Source organism: Dermochelys coriacea, chromosome 8 (assembly GCF_009764565.3).
Source record: "Dermochelys coriacea isolate rDerCor1 chromosome 8, rDerCor1.pri.v4, whole genome shotgun sequence".
Classification (NCBI taxonomy): domain Eukaryota; kingdom Metazoa; phylum Chordata; order Testudines; family Dermochelyidae; genus Dermochelys; species Dermochelys coriacea.
Window position 1 is genome coordinate 64,863,460 of NC_050075.1, and position 18,617 is coordinate 64,882,076.

An 18,617-nucleotide genomic window follows, 5' to 3' on the forward strand; every position below is an offset into this window, starting at 1 on the left:
ATTCACAATTGTGATGATTCTGCACTCAGGCCAATGCTGAGAGATAATTTGTGTAGTTTGAGCTGATACCCTCTTTTTCCAGAAAGTGAAGCTGTCTCTTTTTAAACAATTTGCAGGACCAAATCCTCCTTATAATACAATATAGAACCTATATGTCTATGCATATCCGAGAAAAGATTTTGTTCTGAGCCTCCATTGATCTAGAATGTAGTTATCAATGCTGTTCCCAAAGTTTGATTTCCATTATAGACAAAACTATAAATTACTAGCAGGCATGGGCTGACTCTGATGATATGGTACCAATATCTCTAATTCTGAGAATTAGAATTTTCACCCTTGGAAATCCTAGAAATATTTTACTCTGGTACTGAAAAAGTGTGATAATACATTGGTGAGTCCTAGCCCTTACAAAATACGTAGTACATTGTGATGAGAACAACAAAACAAAAAAGCACACTTTTAGGTATAATTAAACAAAAATATGGATCAAATGGCTTTTTCTATAGAAGCGAAACATCTTGCCTTTTAAATATAAAGGCAAATCTTGGTTATCCAAACTTGTGATATCTGCTCTGCTGCCAAAATTCATATAGAGAATTTATCTCAACCTCTAGTTCTGAAAGGCGAAAGTAAATGAGAATTATTTTTTTTTAATGATTTAGACTCAATAAAATGGGATAGGGTTGTAATCTTTTATTTTTTAAAATACTAATGTTGCCATTTGTTAGTTAATATACTGATTTAAGTATTCTTCTAATTCATAAGATATTTAGCTTAAAATAAATTCAATATTTATTAGATTCAGCTCATTCCTATTCAGTACACATTGCTTACCAAGAATAACTACTTGGCCATTCCCAACAAAATTCAAATAAAAAATGAGTGAATGTCTTTGTCTCCAGTTGTCAAAGTTTGAATTTATTAATTTACTGTTGTTCAAAAAAAAATTGCAGTGGAGTTGAGAATATAGTTGGGAATAAGTTGATAAACCAAAAATTTCCACTGGCTTTATTTTTTGCAACTTTGCTTTTGGTTAATACCCATCGGTTAACACTGAGGTTTAAAATTTTTTAAAAAGAAGAAATAATTTATTGAAGATTTAAAGTTTTGGAGAATTCTTCCAAATCTCTTTTCAGAGAGTTCAGTTTGGAATTTTTTGATTGCTTCAAGCAAAAAACAAATACCACTTTAAAAGTGTTTTACAGTATTTTTCGATTACAGAAAAATTAGTGATAATAATTCAAAATAAAACATCTTCATTAAAATAGTAACATTTTTAGAGCTAATATGTTTATACATGTATGTTTGTATGTGTGACTTCAATTGCTACATATGCATCTTCACATTAAAAACTTGTATTTTATTGTTATGCATGACTTTATATTTATTATCATGCATGATCTATATATAAGATAAGAATACTTTTCCACCCTAAATATTACAATATTTACAATGGTATAGATTTCAGTATAGCAATGAAAAAGTAGACGTATGGCAAACTTCCTACAAAATTAATGAGTTTTGCCTTAAGAAAGGCATGCATTGGCCCCTAAATTACACTACAGAATATAAGGATGTTATCGTTTTACAGATCTACAGAATATGAACTTGTTTTTCATTTAAAAATACTTCTACGTTTATTGCAGTGGGTACGCCTTATTACATGTCTCCAGAGAGAATACATGAAAATGGATACAACTTCAAATCTGACATCTGGTCTCTAGGCTGTCTGCTATATGAGGTAACATTGATAAATCCAGTAAGCTTAATACATTGATGTGCTTTTGGATTATTAGATGTATCAGTATCTGTTCTAGGATTCATCTGTATATTTTGCTTCTTAACGAGATAGCCATTTAGTGAGAAGCTGCTTTTAAGCGAAATATAAGTATAGATGGCATTATTTTTATATTTAGCTATGTGAGCTTTTACAGTAATTTCAAAATGTTATGATTGACCTGATCAAGACTTGTCTTTCAGTGAACTTTCTAAAAAGACATTGATAGTAATTTGTTGAAGATTTTAAGCTTAGTTCGGTAAGGATCATAGTCTTGAATGTCTAATAAAAAGCATATTTTTTTTTCTAAATTTCTCTAAATGTTTTAACTGGCTTTAACAAAATATAACTATGAAAACAATGCATATATGCATTCAGCATATATAATAGAACTGATTGAGAGTATGTGGTTAATTAAAAACAATTGAAGTATATTTTTTAACTCAAGTTTTATTTGTTTGCAGTTATCTGAAATCTGACTAACAATAAAGAAATGAGACTACAGTGCACACACATTCATCACTTCTTGGTTTAATTTTTATGAGCATAGCTTTTGAAGCAACAGTTAAAAAAAAGATTGGCTTATCTTCAGTTTTCTTTGCTTGCAATTACTGAACTAACTCTGATACATTTGTTAATCTCTACAATGTAGACATAAATTAGGTTACGTATATATACCTGTATATAATATTAAGCAATGAAAAAATAGACATATGGCAAACTTCCTACAAAATTAATGAGTTTTGCCTTAAGAAAGGCATGCATTGGCCCCTAAATTACACTACAAAATATGAGGATGTAGTTATCTTTTTACAGATCTACAGAATATAAACTTGTGTTAAATAATATTTTGAACAGGTACCTTTCCCGCTATGTAACACAATGATATCTATTTGAAGTCCAAAGTCACCCCCTTCTTGGAGTTCAGCTTTATTGATGAAGATATGAACAATAAAAGAACAAAGTTCAACTGAATACTTCTTTCTAGGCATAGTGGCATCTAGGGTTTCTCCCTTTGGATTCCTTTACCCACACTTAAATTCTCTCTCTATATATCCAGGTGAGGTAATAAGCCACCTGCTCCATTGAGGGTATGTCGGCACTTAAATTAAAAACCCACGGCTGGCCCGTACCAGCTGACTCGGGTTTGCAGGGCTTGGGCTGCACACTGTTTATTTGCAGAGTTGATGTTTGGGCTTGAGCTGGAGCCTGGGCTTTATGACCCTGTGAGGTGGGACGGTCCCAGAGTTCAGGCTTCTACCTCTACACTGCAGTTAAGCAGCCCCTCTTGAGTCAGCTGGTATGACACCTGTGGGTGTCTAACTATTGTGTACACATACCCTGAGTCAGCAGAACTCACTTAACATTTTCCAGGAAGATCAGCACCTGCTAATAACGTGCGTGGTTTCAGGCAGCCTTAACAGCCTATACCACATAAGGGTGAATTGCCTTCAGTTTTTTATATTAAGTATTTCTCTCTCACACACACTCTCTCATTAAAACAGTGCCATAAATGTGGATATCTTTATATATGCAAATTATATTTCTGCCCCAAAGCACTTGCAATTCTGCATGCAGTTGTTACTGTCAGTGATGGGGACTATTCACAGTAGTAAGTACTACATCTGGTAGCAAATGTTTGCAGGATTGGCCCTAATTTGGGACTTGATTCTGCACAGGGATCCCCTAGCACCGATATCTGTGCTCTTGCATTCCATCCTTGAAATGGATGGGCTTCACACAAGAACAAATAGAAACATTAATCTCATTACAGGATGAGGGCCTTGAGGAGAATGTCCCGATTTTGATGTCAGTTGTTGGTTTGTTTTTTTTAAACTTGGGACTATGTTTACATGGAAACAATAAATGAAATATTCAATAAGCAGTTAGTGCATAAAATATTTCCTGTGTTTTTACATTTATAATCTAGAAAAAAATCAAAAATAATAAAATCAGATAGGAAGAGGCATGACTTGCAGTTCACAAGAATTATTTTCTGAGCTTGTCATTTTGGTATTGTGTACAGTATATTAAATACAGTGTGTGAATTTGGAGTATTTATTTTATTTTGGGCTACTTTGAAGTAATTACTTTGAAGTAATTTTAGAAGAACTTAATAGAATAGACAGCAGGACATGTCTTACAGAAATAGCATCTCTATCGCCATCTTTTATGACCAAATAAATACCTACTTGAATATTTTTTCCTCAGATGATTTTTAGAATTTCTATATGGCAATAAATTATTTTCAGTGGTTTGAAAAGTTTTACCTGGATGGTACTTAAATATGACATTTAGAGAACAGAACAGTTATATTATTTCCTATATTCAAATGTGTTCTATAATTGCACTATATCAAAAAAACTTCAAAATATATTTCTAAATGTTAGGCTTTTGAGGCTTTATTTAGTTTATTGTTAATTTTGCAATATGATAGATATTGCTTTTTTGCTGGTCCTTTGCATGTATCATTGAAATATTAGGCATTGTAAATGCATGTTAGAACATGTAAATAATTCTTATTTTTGTTCATTGTTTTTGAAGGGATGTGTATGGTGTGGGGAGGGGAGGAGAATGGCAGAAGGTCTTGAGATTCTTTCACGTTATGGATTAATAATTGGCTTTCTCGAATTTGAGTATCAATGCAGTTTTTCCTCTAAGCAGATTTCCACAAATCAAATCCATTTAGTTGTTGGTTCTACAAGATAAAACAGGAGACTCAGAGACCTAAAAAGAGTTTAATAACTGTTGCATGCTATCTTTTCAGTTCTGCAGTTTTCCTTCTTTTATAAGGGGTGCTGACCCACTTTTAGGTTTGTTGCATGTGCTAATTAAATCACTCATCAAAATAAAGCCATACAGTCTTAAAGGTAACTAAATCTCGTTCCCTCTGTCTCTGTGATAGATGTTTTGTGTATCAGTTGCATTTTAAAGTGTTTATTATATTAATTTCATGGTTAATGCTAACACAGTTTTTGAAATTTCTCCAAATTAGTTGGGTGAAAATTCTGGTATTCATAACCTCTCAATAAAGGTCTAATTGACATTCTATTAAACCTCCTCTCAGTTATGTTTTAATTTGATTTTAATATTTAAATTGTAGAAATTAGTTAGATTCTAGTTAATATAGCATTGTATTATTTTGTATCCTATCCTACCAATAGGTTTACTGTTTAATTATAAATATTAACACTGCATAGCTACTAAGATTTTTTAGATTCTGAAAATTAGACTTTCAAATATTCCTGAAACCTCAAAAACACTACCACTGCAGTTTTAATTGATATGCAACAAAGTAGACTTTACTAATTAAAATCAAGATGCTGTGCTTTTGCTACATGGACCTTTACATGGAAAAGTAGGTTTTACACATTTCCTTTTATTGTTCAGCGCAGCAATTGCATCCTTACAGGGTTGTAGGTTGGTGGCTTACAGTTCAAAAAAAAAAAGAGAGCTGCCACCAGCCCCGAAGACAGACAGTGGGCTTTCGTCCCTCAGCCACCCCCAGAATACTAATCAGGAAAGTCAGACCCTGGAGGTCAGGGAGCAAGTCAATCACTCTAGCGATCGTCTCAGTGTGGAGGATCAAATTAGCCTGAAAAATTCAGCTGCTGGGAGGAGAGGGCGAGCAGCTGTCAGGGGCAGCAGCGAGATGCACTAATGAACCAGATGAATAGTGCAAAAGCTTGAAAATAAAAACAGGACAGTTGACATTTTTCATCTGTCAAAGCAGGAGATGCATGAAAATATAGTATTCCTGTTTTAACTCCTTAGGGGACATTTGGATTTTTTTTTTAACACTGCAGCATTCAAACAAAAGTACTTTTTAATGAACACCTAGTACACAAAAATGAGTATCTGTGCATTTATTTAGAATTTCTGTATGTGTATGGATTCTGTGGTTGATTTTTGTTCTTTAAGCTTGCATTTTTAACATATTTTAAAGATAAAATGTCATGTAAATCCAGGAATTACCATTATAAGAGTAGTACATTTCTAGAATTATTTTTCTTGGGTGCAATCTTATATTTGTCTTGGAAGTGTTTAAAAAACAGTATTTTTATTTCAGGTTTATATGAAATTAATATACAAAACTAGATTAGCATTTATATAAAATATAATGAAAGTATATCAAATTAATTTTTTCTAATTTTTTTTTCATATTTGTTCCCCATAATATCAGTAATCAACAGTGCTTAGGCCATGAAAGAGTTAAAGTTATATCTGGAGGACCATAAGACAGATGAGAGCCATTTTCAGCTTGTCCTGTCCCTGCTGAAGCTCACTGAGTAGCACAGCATGGACTAGCGTGTTTCACACACACTCTGCACGTCTGGGGAATGTACACATTGTCCTTCCAAAATCAAACTTATTAGCACATGTAGGAAAGGGTGACTGACTTTGGGGCAGCATTGTGCTGAGAACAGCATTCGTGCTGCTACGGTTCAAAGATTTAGAAGGTTTTGAACCGAATGCAAAGATTTTAAATGAATTTTTAAGTTCGTAAACCCGCTAACCACCGTATTTTTCTGCACTTTAAATGTCAAGTTACAGTACTGTCTTAAAATAAATGTTAGGTTCACTAATGACATTTTTAAATTCCTCATTTCTTTAATAGTGTTCTCCCCAAAAGGTGCTTGTTTCTTGGTTACACATGAAAATTGCACATGATGCCCGCAGCTTGAGGATTTTTAAAATCTTTGAGCTACTGCTACAGGATATATCTCTAATACATTGCAAGCTGCTTTTTGACTAGAATATGGCATTCCACATAGAATTTAGACTACTTTTTTTTTCAAGATTTCTGTCTTTTTTTTTCAATGTGTTGTATATGAAATAACATTCTATAGCATTTTCTTAATTTTTAAATGTAATAAGGTATCTAAGTGGTGTTCCAAAGCTGCTATTGCTATCCAGTATTTAATTGTTGCTTTAGACCATATATTTTTTCCAATTAAATAGGTGTGTAATTGTTTGTTTTCAATGGGTCTTGTGAAAGAAATGTAATTGTTTTATTTTGTCTTTTGCATTGGTGACATGGGAGACCTTTATATCTTAACAGCATAAACTGTGGCTAATAACTCAATATTACTTACACTAGATTATGGAGTATAAACCAATTATTACAGTATATGTACTATTATGATCAGTATTGCACCATAAATTGGTCCATTAAGTAAGCACACCAGTTTATATTAACAGTTTTAGAACTATTGCATTAGTGCTATAAGCAGAGCAGTCAATCAGAAGTTGGTATGAAATCTTACCATTAAAATAGATTTTCCAGCAAAATGTTCCTTTTAAAAAAAATTAATGTACGTTTAACTATGTAATTTTTTTATACAGATGGCTGCACTGCAGAGTCCCTTTTATGGTGACAAAATGAACTTGTACTCTCTGTGCAAGAAGATAGAACAGTGTGACTATCCACCTCTTCCTTCAGATCACTATTCTGAAGAAGTAAGTAATTTTCCTTTCCATAAGCCAGATCTTCAGCTTATGCAAACTGTCATAATTCTAGTGGAATCAATGGAGATTTGCTGGTTTACCCCATCTAAGGATCTGTCTCATGTGTTTACTGTGTTAGACCTGCCTAAATGTTAATGTCTATGATGATGTTTCTGGCATTCTTTTAAAAATGATTGGGTTTAATGGTTCAAAGGAGCACGTTATTTCCTCAATTTCTTTGACCTGTTCACAAAGGGTCAGTCGTTCTCTATATTATGTGATGAATTAAAAAAAAAATTACTCACAAGTACCATTGAGACAGTTGACTTTTCCAGAATACATGATACGTGCTGCATGCTGTAATGGGATTGAACCATATATCTATATTATGTGTTTCTAAAAGCACAGTTATAGGGGTTATGTGGCATAATAAATTGGTGAACTAGCAGATTTACATAACAATAAACGTGGATTAAGTTGCTAGTAAAAATGAGTTTTGGTCCCCACCTGATCCCAAATTATCCCTATTACAAATTTTACCGCACAATTTGGCACAGATGATACTCTTCAAAACGGAGTGGCCAATGCCTATAGTAACCGGGGATTTTCAAGTTAGGGTTGGAGGAGCATACCAAGAATATACCCCCACAATGGCTGGCTCAAACCAATGCTAATAGTTTTTCACTAGCATCAGTGCACCAGATTTTGTTTTGTTTTGTTTTTAAAAGGTCGTAAAATAAAAGGAAAGCAAAAGGAGAGGGCAAAATAAATGCAAATATTTTTTCTAAACCATCATGATCTCACATTAGAAAAATGTGTATTTGTTAACGTACTGAAATTCCGGTATTGAAATACTTTCCCACTTTGAAACAAATGGAGCAAAGTGATAAAAGCTGCAAACCAGAGAAGAGGTATTAGCAACTTGTTCTAATTTTATTCAGTCTCCATGAATTAAAATTTTGTTGAAAATGCATATAAACACTACATCTGAAATATTTTTATTAAACATAAAGCTACTTTGCTTAAGGAATAGAAGTTGTAATTCTGCACCTTGAATCTATTGTTTTCAAAGACAGGGACTATTAATAAAAGATTGCTGTCCGGTTTCTTTTTGTTTTGTTGTATTTATGGGGACAATTTTTTTCCTCTGTGAATAACATTGGACTTAAAAACGGTAATTAGAATCCTTTATGAAGGATGTAATGGTGATCTATCTGTTATGTAGTTTATGCAGTTCGGCTCTGGCTTTCCAATTAATTGTTTTACATTGGCTATTTTTAATTATTTTTTTAGGATACAAATATGGCAGTTCATATAACCAACTTCAGAACTGGAGATCTAGAAATACAGTAGGGTGTGAACAGTAATGCAAAATGATAGCAAAAATGTCAGGGGCCGTTCTTTGTTGTGTCATTCATGCTGTCTTCCTTTTTCCATGAAGCGTATGAATATTTCACATATCGGCATCCTCATCCTCTCTTCTTCTTGACTAATTTTCAGACTGTCTGAATTTGCATTTCACATGGTAGCTGATTAGGAGATGCCGAGTGCAGCAGTGAAGCCTCAGCAGGCGGTTACCATGGTGACCTTCAGCAGGATTTTAATGATGATACCACTAGTGGTTCGTTGAAGTTGGCCTGCCTGCAGGGCTACTTCACTGCAGCTAAGTGTGAAGTTGGATATGCGGATTCTCAGCCAAGGGGCAAATATCAAAGCCTGGCCCAGATAGAAGGTCTTAGAGTGGAAAAGGGAAATAGATTCCACCTTTTAGTTACTCTGTATAGTTTCCAGTTTGAAAAGCGATACAAAGCAAAACGTTATTTTCCTCATTACAAAGTAGATGTGCTCACGCAAACGGGATAAATCATTTGGAGTACTAGTGTTTTGTGACAAACTAAAAGAGCAAGAGCTACAATACCCTTTATAAATATAGGAAATAATTACTTAACAAAAGGAGTGAAATACATATAAAGTATTAAGAGACTGTAATAATGTTACTTTGATCTATTGTGACATAAAGAATCTTGCCTAGTATAAAAACCTTTGAAAAATTTTCGTGTTAGTAAATTACTTTTTTCTTAAAAAAGTAGCTTTTATCATGAATGAAAATACTGTGCAGACTTGGAACTGCTGAAGAAGAAACAAATGGACTAAGTATTAGTCAGATTATAGTGATGTCCTTTTCTTCTGCACTAGAAAATTTAGACCTCATACCTTTATCCAGGTTGGAAGTGCACTCAGTTGAGCAGTAAAGTTTAGAGATTACTGAACTTCTGAAGCCCACTTGAATACCTGATGTTCTGTAAAAATTAATTTGATAAAAGAATAAATTCTCTATGCCCCTGTTTGTGCATACTCTCAAACAGGAGTATAAACACTAGTTACAAAATGTAAGAAATGTTAAAATACATTTCCTGTATGCTAATTTTAATTAGTTCTGAGATAAAACTGGCATTTAAAATTGAAGTAGCTTATTGCAGGGCTGACTTTTATTTTAATGAACAGCATCTGTATTCTGAGACCCTAGCTTCATAGAAAGTTATCCAAAGATACACATGTTCGTAGATTTTCAATTTTGTATCTTTGTCCACATTTCTAATATCTGTAAAGTGCTGACCAATAAAATTGCAGTAGAAGTTGTGACATAGTTCCCAGAAGTAGAATCACAAACCAAGATTTTCAAGTGGCTAGTAACTTTGGGCATCACAATTTTGGGGTTTCCAATTGTTGGAATACCTTAAAAATGTCTGATTTTTCAGACAGTGGGGTCTGTTGTGAAAATGAGTCTCCTTCATGATGCCTCCAGTTGGACAACCAGAATCACTAACCATTGTTAAAATCATGGCCACAGCATCTAGCACAAAGTCTTGCTTTGAGTGTTGGGGAATGGCAAAGAACTTTATATCCTGGTTTAGGTCCCTTTGTGATTTGTCAAGAGTACATGACCAGCAATCCTAACTGGTAGGGATTCCATACATTCCTCAGTGATGCCCAAGCAGTATTTAAGCTGAAAAAAAGCCAACAGATCCAGAGTTGCAGTATTATATGCTAGTTTGCCTGCCTGCACTGACAGAGTAGGCAGCAAGAATTTCTCCTGCTCTGAACGAGAACAATTTTTTCCAATTTAAAACTGGAGTCTTTACCAAAATTTCAGGTTTTCAGTGCAAAGGTCGTCCCTGTCATAGGTTTTAGTCTTTTTTTTCTGGCTTGAGGGACATTTATTTATTTGGTGGCTGACAAACCTGTTAAAGCTTAAGAAAATATGTGCTACTGCTCCCTGTCAGGCTAAGCTCCAGGCTAAAGGCAGTCACTGTGCTAAGTGCACCGAGGAAGCTAAGCAGCATAATCAGCCAAAGAAGGATGCAGCGGGGAGATGCAACAGGAGGTCCCTCCAGCTCAGTCACAACCACGATCTGCCTTCAGCACAGAGCCTGACGGCTATCCAGTGCCTGACAGGACAACATTGCTATCCCTTCAGTATAGCCTTCTGTCTTTAAAATCCTAGGGTTTATTCCCACGGTTTTGTCAATCTCTGCTCTTCATCCATAGTTTTATGAGCACCAGAGGGCTTGACGGAGGCTTCCCTTAATTATTGAAATAGATACTCCTGGCAGTGGGAAAAGAAGCCAGAATCCTGCGTCAGGCTGTCTAGCGACAACTCTGTCTCCTTTCCTTTCACAAAAGATTGGTATAACAATTCTTATGTTCCTGTGTTTACAAAATGCTTCATGGTCATAGCATTTTTCCTGTGCAGGATGAGAATGAATATTTTACTTTTTCCACATGATTGGCTATTCCAGGATGACACTGAGCAAGAATTCCAATAATCAGTGTGTGCCACTATCATGATGTTGGGCACTTATCATGAACCCTGGTGACTCCACAGTCCCAATTTGTTCTTAAACTACAGATGAACCCTAGTAGACACAGCTCAACTCTGAGCTTTTCTGGCCCAGGACAGGTTCTTGCACATTCTTGATCTGTCAGAAAAGATTTGTCAGATCCATCAATTATGAGCAAGGATCAAGCTGTAGATACAGTTTCTTGACCCAAAGTGTGTTTTTTGTGGTATCCATAATATGACTTCATATAAGGCAGTCTCAGTGGGCCCACAGTTTATCGTTGATCTCAAGGCACCTGGACACGTGCACTCTATTGAATGGACAGATAACTCCTACATGTACTGACTTGTTGGTGGTCCAGGGCTACCAGCACATTTCTGAAGGTTCGCATTTCTCCGAACCAAACTGCAGTAGCCACAGGTGTATTCTGGCTAGGATGTGGGGAATACATACAAAGGAGCTTTGCACAAAAGGGACATGGTCTTTTCAGGAAGCTTCCTTGCAAACATTTTCTAGAAACAAGGCAATTCTTTTATACACTAAAAAGTTCCAGAGATATGAAATTGCAAAAGGTGGACAATCAGGACACCACATTTCACATATATTTGAAAATACTTATAAACAATTATGGCTATAAAGGACGGTTAGGGCTAAAAACATAGCTGATCAGTGGTGCCATATTGGTCCTCCTTAGGAGTGAATCTCCATGTCCACTTCTGAAGCTTTGTACTATTACATAATATGCGGTGTGTTAACAGTAGTAATTTCACAGGAAGATGTCATTATAACTGTACCAAAATTCTGGGGCTGAAATATGCACTTTCAGGTAGATAGAAGTTCAACTTGCTTAAGAAATTAATAAAAATATCACATAGTCAAGCAGAGGTTGTGAATCTGAGGGGGCAAAATTTACCATCCTTTTGTCAGCTTCTGAGATAAACTCCTCCATGTATAGTCAGCAGCTTGAAAAAAGGATAGAGTGACCTTCCTGAGCAAGGCTCCCTACACTTTTCATATTTAAATCTCCCTTGAAGACAAACTTCTGTTATGTTGCCTATAGTGAGTCTACTTGACATATATTAAATGAAAAAGAATAAAAGAACATGATGTTTTTAATTCCCCTACTCATAGCTATATATGCCCCAATCCTTCAAGGACTTCGGCATGACTTGAGGCACTATGAGAAATCCTATTGATGTATCACAGAGTGAATTAAGCATATTTGTAAATTTTTGCAGGATCAGGGCCATATTTTTTAAGAGATTACATTTGATATCTTTATATTTTTCTTACAAATGGGTTACTTACAGGGTTCTTTTTGCAGGGCCTGGGGCTCAATTGCTCTGCAGTTTTCATCCTGTTGGTCTTGTATGCTGGCTGAGCTGCTCTGCATTTGGCCTGGCTAATTTGCTGATCTGCCTGCCCTGTTGCTCATGATATGTCTCTCCTATTTATTCCATGTGGGATTTTAGACTCTCTTCTTGTATCTTTTGCATTGCAGAAAGGCAATTTTTTATGATTAAAAATAGATTTATATTTTATGAACCTCAGCATTCCTAATGATTTTAGCCCAATTGTTCATGGAACAGAGCTCTGAATATTGGCTGCGAGAAGCGGTACAATTACTTTTAAATTCCCATGATTAGAATAGTTGAAGTGTCTGTGTATTTAAAAGTCTATTACCAAATTTACTGCAATACATTTTTGTTTAAAAAAATCCTCTCTAATCTTTAAATGGACCACTACATTTTCAACGCTAACTTAAATGTGTCACCCCAAAGTATTTTGCATTTAACAAAATATTGAAATTCTCCTTGTCAAAGTGAAATTAACTTTCTGTATACTGCATAGGTGTCATCAAATGAAAAAAAAAATTACCATACATAGATGTGACATTAAGTTTGAAAATTTAAGTGTCCAGAACTCAGAAAATGTAAACATTAAGTGCAATATTGTTAAGTTATTGCTTGAATTTTCTGACTCCTGTGCATTTAGTTCATATAATTTAACATCCTTTTGGGGTTTTATAAAGAAATTTGTGGCCAATGCATTTATTGTGCTACTGCTGTATGAAAACATATTTGAATATGCAGTTTATTATTCCTTTGAATAATCATGACGGTAAAGGAGCCACTGTTTTTGGTGCCTGGCAGAGGTTCCAGAAGGCTGAGTTTGGTGCAGTAATCACAACTATAGTTTTACAGTAATTGTACCTGCATTATTATATAGAAGTACTTTTGATGGTAAGGATGCCTTGGAGGATTTGACAAAATGTCAGGGAGGATCAAAAATTTGTGACTGTGGTAAGGAGATTCAGGAGGGTTTGACACAGTGGTTAGGAGAAAAGGATAGCAGGAATTTTGTATCTGGTAATTGCTGGTAAGAGCTAGTATTCTAATAAGCACTCTCTAGGGAAACAGGTTCCAGAGTGCACACTGCCTTGGATAATATGCAAAATTTGAAATAGATGACAAATTTGCTCCATCTGAAAGGTCACTAGACTGACTGGATACCATCTAATGTCACTGAAAGGAATTATGGAGTGGAGAAGAATCCTAACTATTTTTCACCTTCCGTATAGCAACAGGGAGTACCTTGAAGTTCCAGTAACCTTTCTCCTGTATCCCAGGCCATCTGTTTCTAAATTTATGGACTCTGAGGGGCTCAGTGGACTCTGGGGCTTGTCATGAACGTAATGTGTAGTTTAATAATAGAGATGTATGTGCTCCCAGATAGAGGCATTCTTGTGTATGTTTCTGTCTGGAAGTTGTGTTCTTAATTCAATAAGAAAAAAAATAGAGCCTAACGTAAAGGCCTTTGAAGTGTTCATTTCATGACAACTTTCTGTATAGATCTTGTCAATACCGTGATTCAATTTCAGCATTTTAGAATATAAGGCCTTGGACAACACACACACAAGTCACACAATTTAATTCATACAAGTAGTTCAAAATAGGACTACATGTATGTATAAAGTTGCTCATGTGTGCACGGGATAGGGGCCTAAATCTGGTATTCACTTTCCCTGAGGAAGTACAATAAAATGTCATAAAAATGAAATGATTACCTGGTGTATATAGTAAATCTGAATGCAGTCCTGCCACACTTCCACAGTTTCAGCCACTCTTACTTAATTTAAGAACTTAAGAAAGCACTACTAACACTTGTCAACTGGTATTATTTATTGACTTTCTTATACATTATTGTTTTCCTTTTCTAGCTGCGACAATTAGTTAACATATGCATCAACCCGGATCCAGAGAGGCGACCAGACATAGCCTATGTCTATGATGTAGCGAAACGTATGCATGCACACACTGCAAGCAGCTAAATAGACAAAGATCATGAAGAAAAGAACCAGAAATTTTCAAGTATTTTTGTGCAGATCCTTCCACCCCTTTTTCATCTGTTACGTAAATGTAATTATTCAGAACAGACTGATGTGCTTTAAATTGTGAACCAGTTTACACACAAGTTTCCTGAGGTGTTTTTTTTTTTAACCAATTTGTAGTTAAAAATATAGGTTTAATGGTAAATAAAAAAACAGATTTAAAATGTAAAGTATACTATGGAAAATAGTGGGTCCTGACAGCTTTAAAAATAGTGATTTCAAATGTATTTTCCTGTTAATAACAAAATTGTATTCAATTGGGAGTTGATTCTAAAACATCATAGCGCTGCAGTTTTGCACAATATGGATATTAGGCTTATTACCTTGAAACAAAATGTTTGAATCTTTCTAACTTTTTATAACTTATGGAAGTTATGAATCAACACAATTAATGAGTTTATTTTAATTTTTGTTCTACAAGGGAAATAATTGTAAGAGAATTTTTTGTATTTTGTACTGAGTTATACGTAGTTTGCAGTTTATCTTTTCAAGATAAATGAAGATGGAAACCATCTGATTAGTTGTTTTGCTGAAATGGCAACTGTTAAATGTGGGAAAAAAAAGTTTTTTGGCAAAATTGTCAGACACTGAAAAATCTCTGTAACTTGTCCCTTTTCTTTGTGTTACCGTGGCTTAAATGAACCCTGAAAATTGGCTTTAAGGGTTTGGTTTGGCCAGGTTAAACCCCATACCTGCAGTTTGATTTGTATGGCTTGACCAACACACCTGTGCAGCACTTTGTTGACTTCAGTGTGTCTGTGCACAGTCAGATCCTAAAACCCTTGCAGCTTCCTGTTGTGGTAAATCGGGTTTTTCTGCATAAGCACATGACTTTCTGAACAGGCCTATTTGAAAGATGAGGGTCTTAAGTTACAATTTCCTAGGGATTTCTGTTTGTGGTGGTGTTTCTAGATTTTGTTTTTAAATCCTTTGGATGACCTTATACTACTATATTTTTAAATCCTTTTAAAAATACTTTTTTAATCCAATGCCTATTGCACAAAATACAGTTGTGCACTGTTATACAAACATATGTTTCATAAAATACCTGATTTTGTTATCTACCCTATCTTTTATTTTATTGGCCCTAGAAACATGCTTTTATATGCTATAAAAGTAACTTTAACTTTTGTATTGAAAGAAAAAAAAATCAGTGCTGCTTTATTTGTGTAGTCAGTATATTTGTTTATTATACATTTAAAATGGTATCATTTCACCAATATTTTATCTGAGTTCAAAAGTAAGTTCAAAATATGTTGGTTACACTTTATATTGGTCACTGTGTATGCATGAATGATTTATTTTATTCGGAAGTGAAAGTAAGTACACACCAATACATTGTACCTATAAATGTTGACGAAAATTGAGGTCTAATTTCTCAGAATTTCAAGACCATATTTTTAAACAAACACATAAAGCTGTCAAAGTGGTTAATTGCTGCAAGGTTGACGATGAGAATTGTACTGATACCAGCTTTATTGTTAAGATTAGTTAGTTTAAATCTTTTTTTTTGATAGAAAAAGTCAGGAAAAAGTAAAAAATCAGTACTTACATGTAAATATTGGATCTGTATACATTAAGTTCACTATGCATTCAACATTTATATCTGTTGTTTTTCCACATTTCCTTTATTAAACAAGTTTGCATAGACAGTAAAATGAACACTGTGCAGCAATAGTTCTATTTCTTTGGTAGAACACTTCATTTCATTTGACATAATTCATAAATAATAAGAACCCAGCTATGGATTTATAGACAAGTTTTTCAACACAGAGAAAAGTTTTTAAATGTTAAGAAATGACATTCTATTGAAAACTATTTGTTTGTAAAAATGCAGGTTTTTTTTTTATATGTCTGGGTCAGATCTTCAGCTGCTTGAAACTGGTGTAGCTGCATTGATTTAAATCAGTGGAGAATCTGGGCTATGATTTAGTGACAAAACTGCTTTGTTGTAGGATGAATCCTTGATTTTTCATCTAGCTGTTGTGTGTGTATTGAATGTAATCTTTTGGGGCTGCATTGAGACTACTATGATGAGTAAAAATAGCCAGCTGTAAATGTTGGCAGGATTGGGCCCACGTCTTCCCTATCTCTGTCTGGCAACCGTTACGCTGATCTTCCATTGAATATATCAATTAATTTACTAGTTCTTGGTGACTATTATGTTCCATACGTTTTGAAATTAAATGAAATAGTTTGTACTAAAACAGGGAACAGAGTAGTATTTGCTTGACCATCAGCAATAGCTGTTAGTATGCAAAATTATTCAAGTCATTATTTTAATCTGTTCTGTTTCTGATAAACAACATTTACAAGGATTGAAAAAATTATACACAGCAAAGTTATTTCTATAAGATAGTCTATTTATTTTAACCTCTACTTAGGTCAAATATGCACATCACTTTTCCTAAAGAAACTAATATTTTAGGCAAAAAATATTTCTGGAAGGCTGTATGGTAAGAAAACCATGGGAATAGTTGAGTTAGAAAATACACCTAAAAAATGCTAAGGCTTTTTTTAAAAAGAATTGATGATTTAACTTTACGTTGAGTAAAATAAGTAATTCTTATTTTAAAAGCATTAAAATAATGGGATAGAGATGATGCAGTTAAATCTTAGGTGTTGCAAACAATTACCCAATGAAGATGAAAATGCTGGACAGCCTAGTGTCATATATTAAAGTTTACAAAGGGTAAATGAAGTTTACCTCTGTTTAAGGGTCAGGTTCTACAACTTACTCACCCTAAATAGTACTTAATGTAAATACATAGAACTACCATGTAAGTAAAGACTGTAGAATCTATCCCTTAATAAAGTGCCTGACAGCATATGAGAATTATAAATATAGTAAAATTATTACCATAGAATTATTACCATTTCTTGAATGCCTTACCATTTAAATAGTTTCTATTACAAAACACCATTCTAGTTGCCACATACTGTAGGTATTGTTGACATTTACCCTGATATTTATTTTATCTGTTGCATTAAACGCTTTTCCTTTTCAATGAGTATTACATTATAACCAAAAATGTGTAATTATTCTCTGCCTTATATTTCAATAGTACTGTAATATTATTGTCTTCCTTTGTGAAATATGGTATTTTGTTCTTTGAACACCCATGTTGAGAAGTCTGCTCTTGGTCTTTAAACTACTTTGCTGTACAATATTCTAATATAAATAAAACATACAAAAATTAAATATAATGTAAAAATCATACCACTTCCATGATAGTTTTCGGAGCCTTTCCTGTTACAGATATGTAATATCTAGTAATATACATATCTTGTGAATCCAGTACTGCCAGTAATTGATTATAGATGAGTTATTGAATGGTGCAAGAGAAAGTTTTAAAAAACTTTATAATGTATATCAAAAGTGCAGAAAATATTACAGCAGGCATGTTCATGATTGCACAAATGTAATGCTTTTAGGTAATACTTTTTAAAGAGTATTTTTAAATTAAAACGAAGGTGTATCTGAAAATCATAAAAATAAGTACATGTATCATAAAAAGGCATTAAAGCCCCTGTCCTGCAAGCTACTGCATGTGGGTGGATCCTTCTACCTTCATGGAGTTCCATTGATTTCAATGGGCTGCTTGTGCACACAGGTTGAATAAATGGTAACTGCTGTACAGTGTATGCAAATGACATCTGTTTATTCAACATACCAATTAGACCTTTATATTTCACTGTTCTGTATTGCAAATTACTGTGCTTTATTTCTTTTCTGTACAGTTCAGTTTTTCAGATATTAATAAGATTGGTAGTCTGATCATTTTAAGTGTTCCTTTTTAATGGATAGGAATTTTACAAAATATGGCAGATGTATAAAAAAAAGTAAGTGTCTGAGAAGGCTTGTGTTTCATTTAATGTACATAATACAGATAGCCCTAAAAGGTAAAAGTCTTGGTAGCTGCTTGAAAGTGGGGGAGATCGTGGTACTGCCTGTACCCAGTATGGTTTTCTGCAGCAACCCCCCCGCCCCCCCATCTCCACTTTAGTTGCTACAAAATATTGTTGAGTTATGGACAAGGCGAAAAAAGGAAAGGGGACTGAGTTTGGTGCTGAGTGGAAAGCGCTGTGATTTACAGAACTGGGTTAGCAGGCTCTGGAAGTGAATTCAGGAAGGCTCATAATTTACTAGTTGAACCAG

At 34.3% G+C, this 18,617-nt stretch overlaps 1 protein-coding gene across 8 annotated transcripts in view; it reads left to right on the top strand.

The window, feature by feature from the left end:
- NEK7 (NIMA related kinase 7) overlaps positions 1 to 18,310 on the top strand; it is a 126,198-nt gene extending 107,888 nt beyond the window's left edge. For all 8 annotated transcript variants that reach the window (XM_043520128.1, XM_038412509.2, XM_043520129.1 and 5 more), the window contains 3 exons: positions 1,647 to 1,741; positions 7,124 to 7,237; positions 14,288 to 18,310. In XM_043520128.1, coding sequence (XP_043376063.1) covers positions 1,647 to 1,741; positions 7,124 to 7,237; positions 14,288 to 14,398 — 320 coding nt within the window. In that variant the 3' untranslated portion in view covers positions 14,399 to 18,310. The remainder of the gene's footprint in view (positions 1 to 1,646; positions 1,742 to 7,123; positions 7,238 to 14,287) is intronic.
- Positions 18,311 to 18,617: the final 307 nt, after the last annotated feature.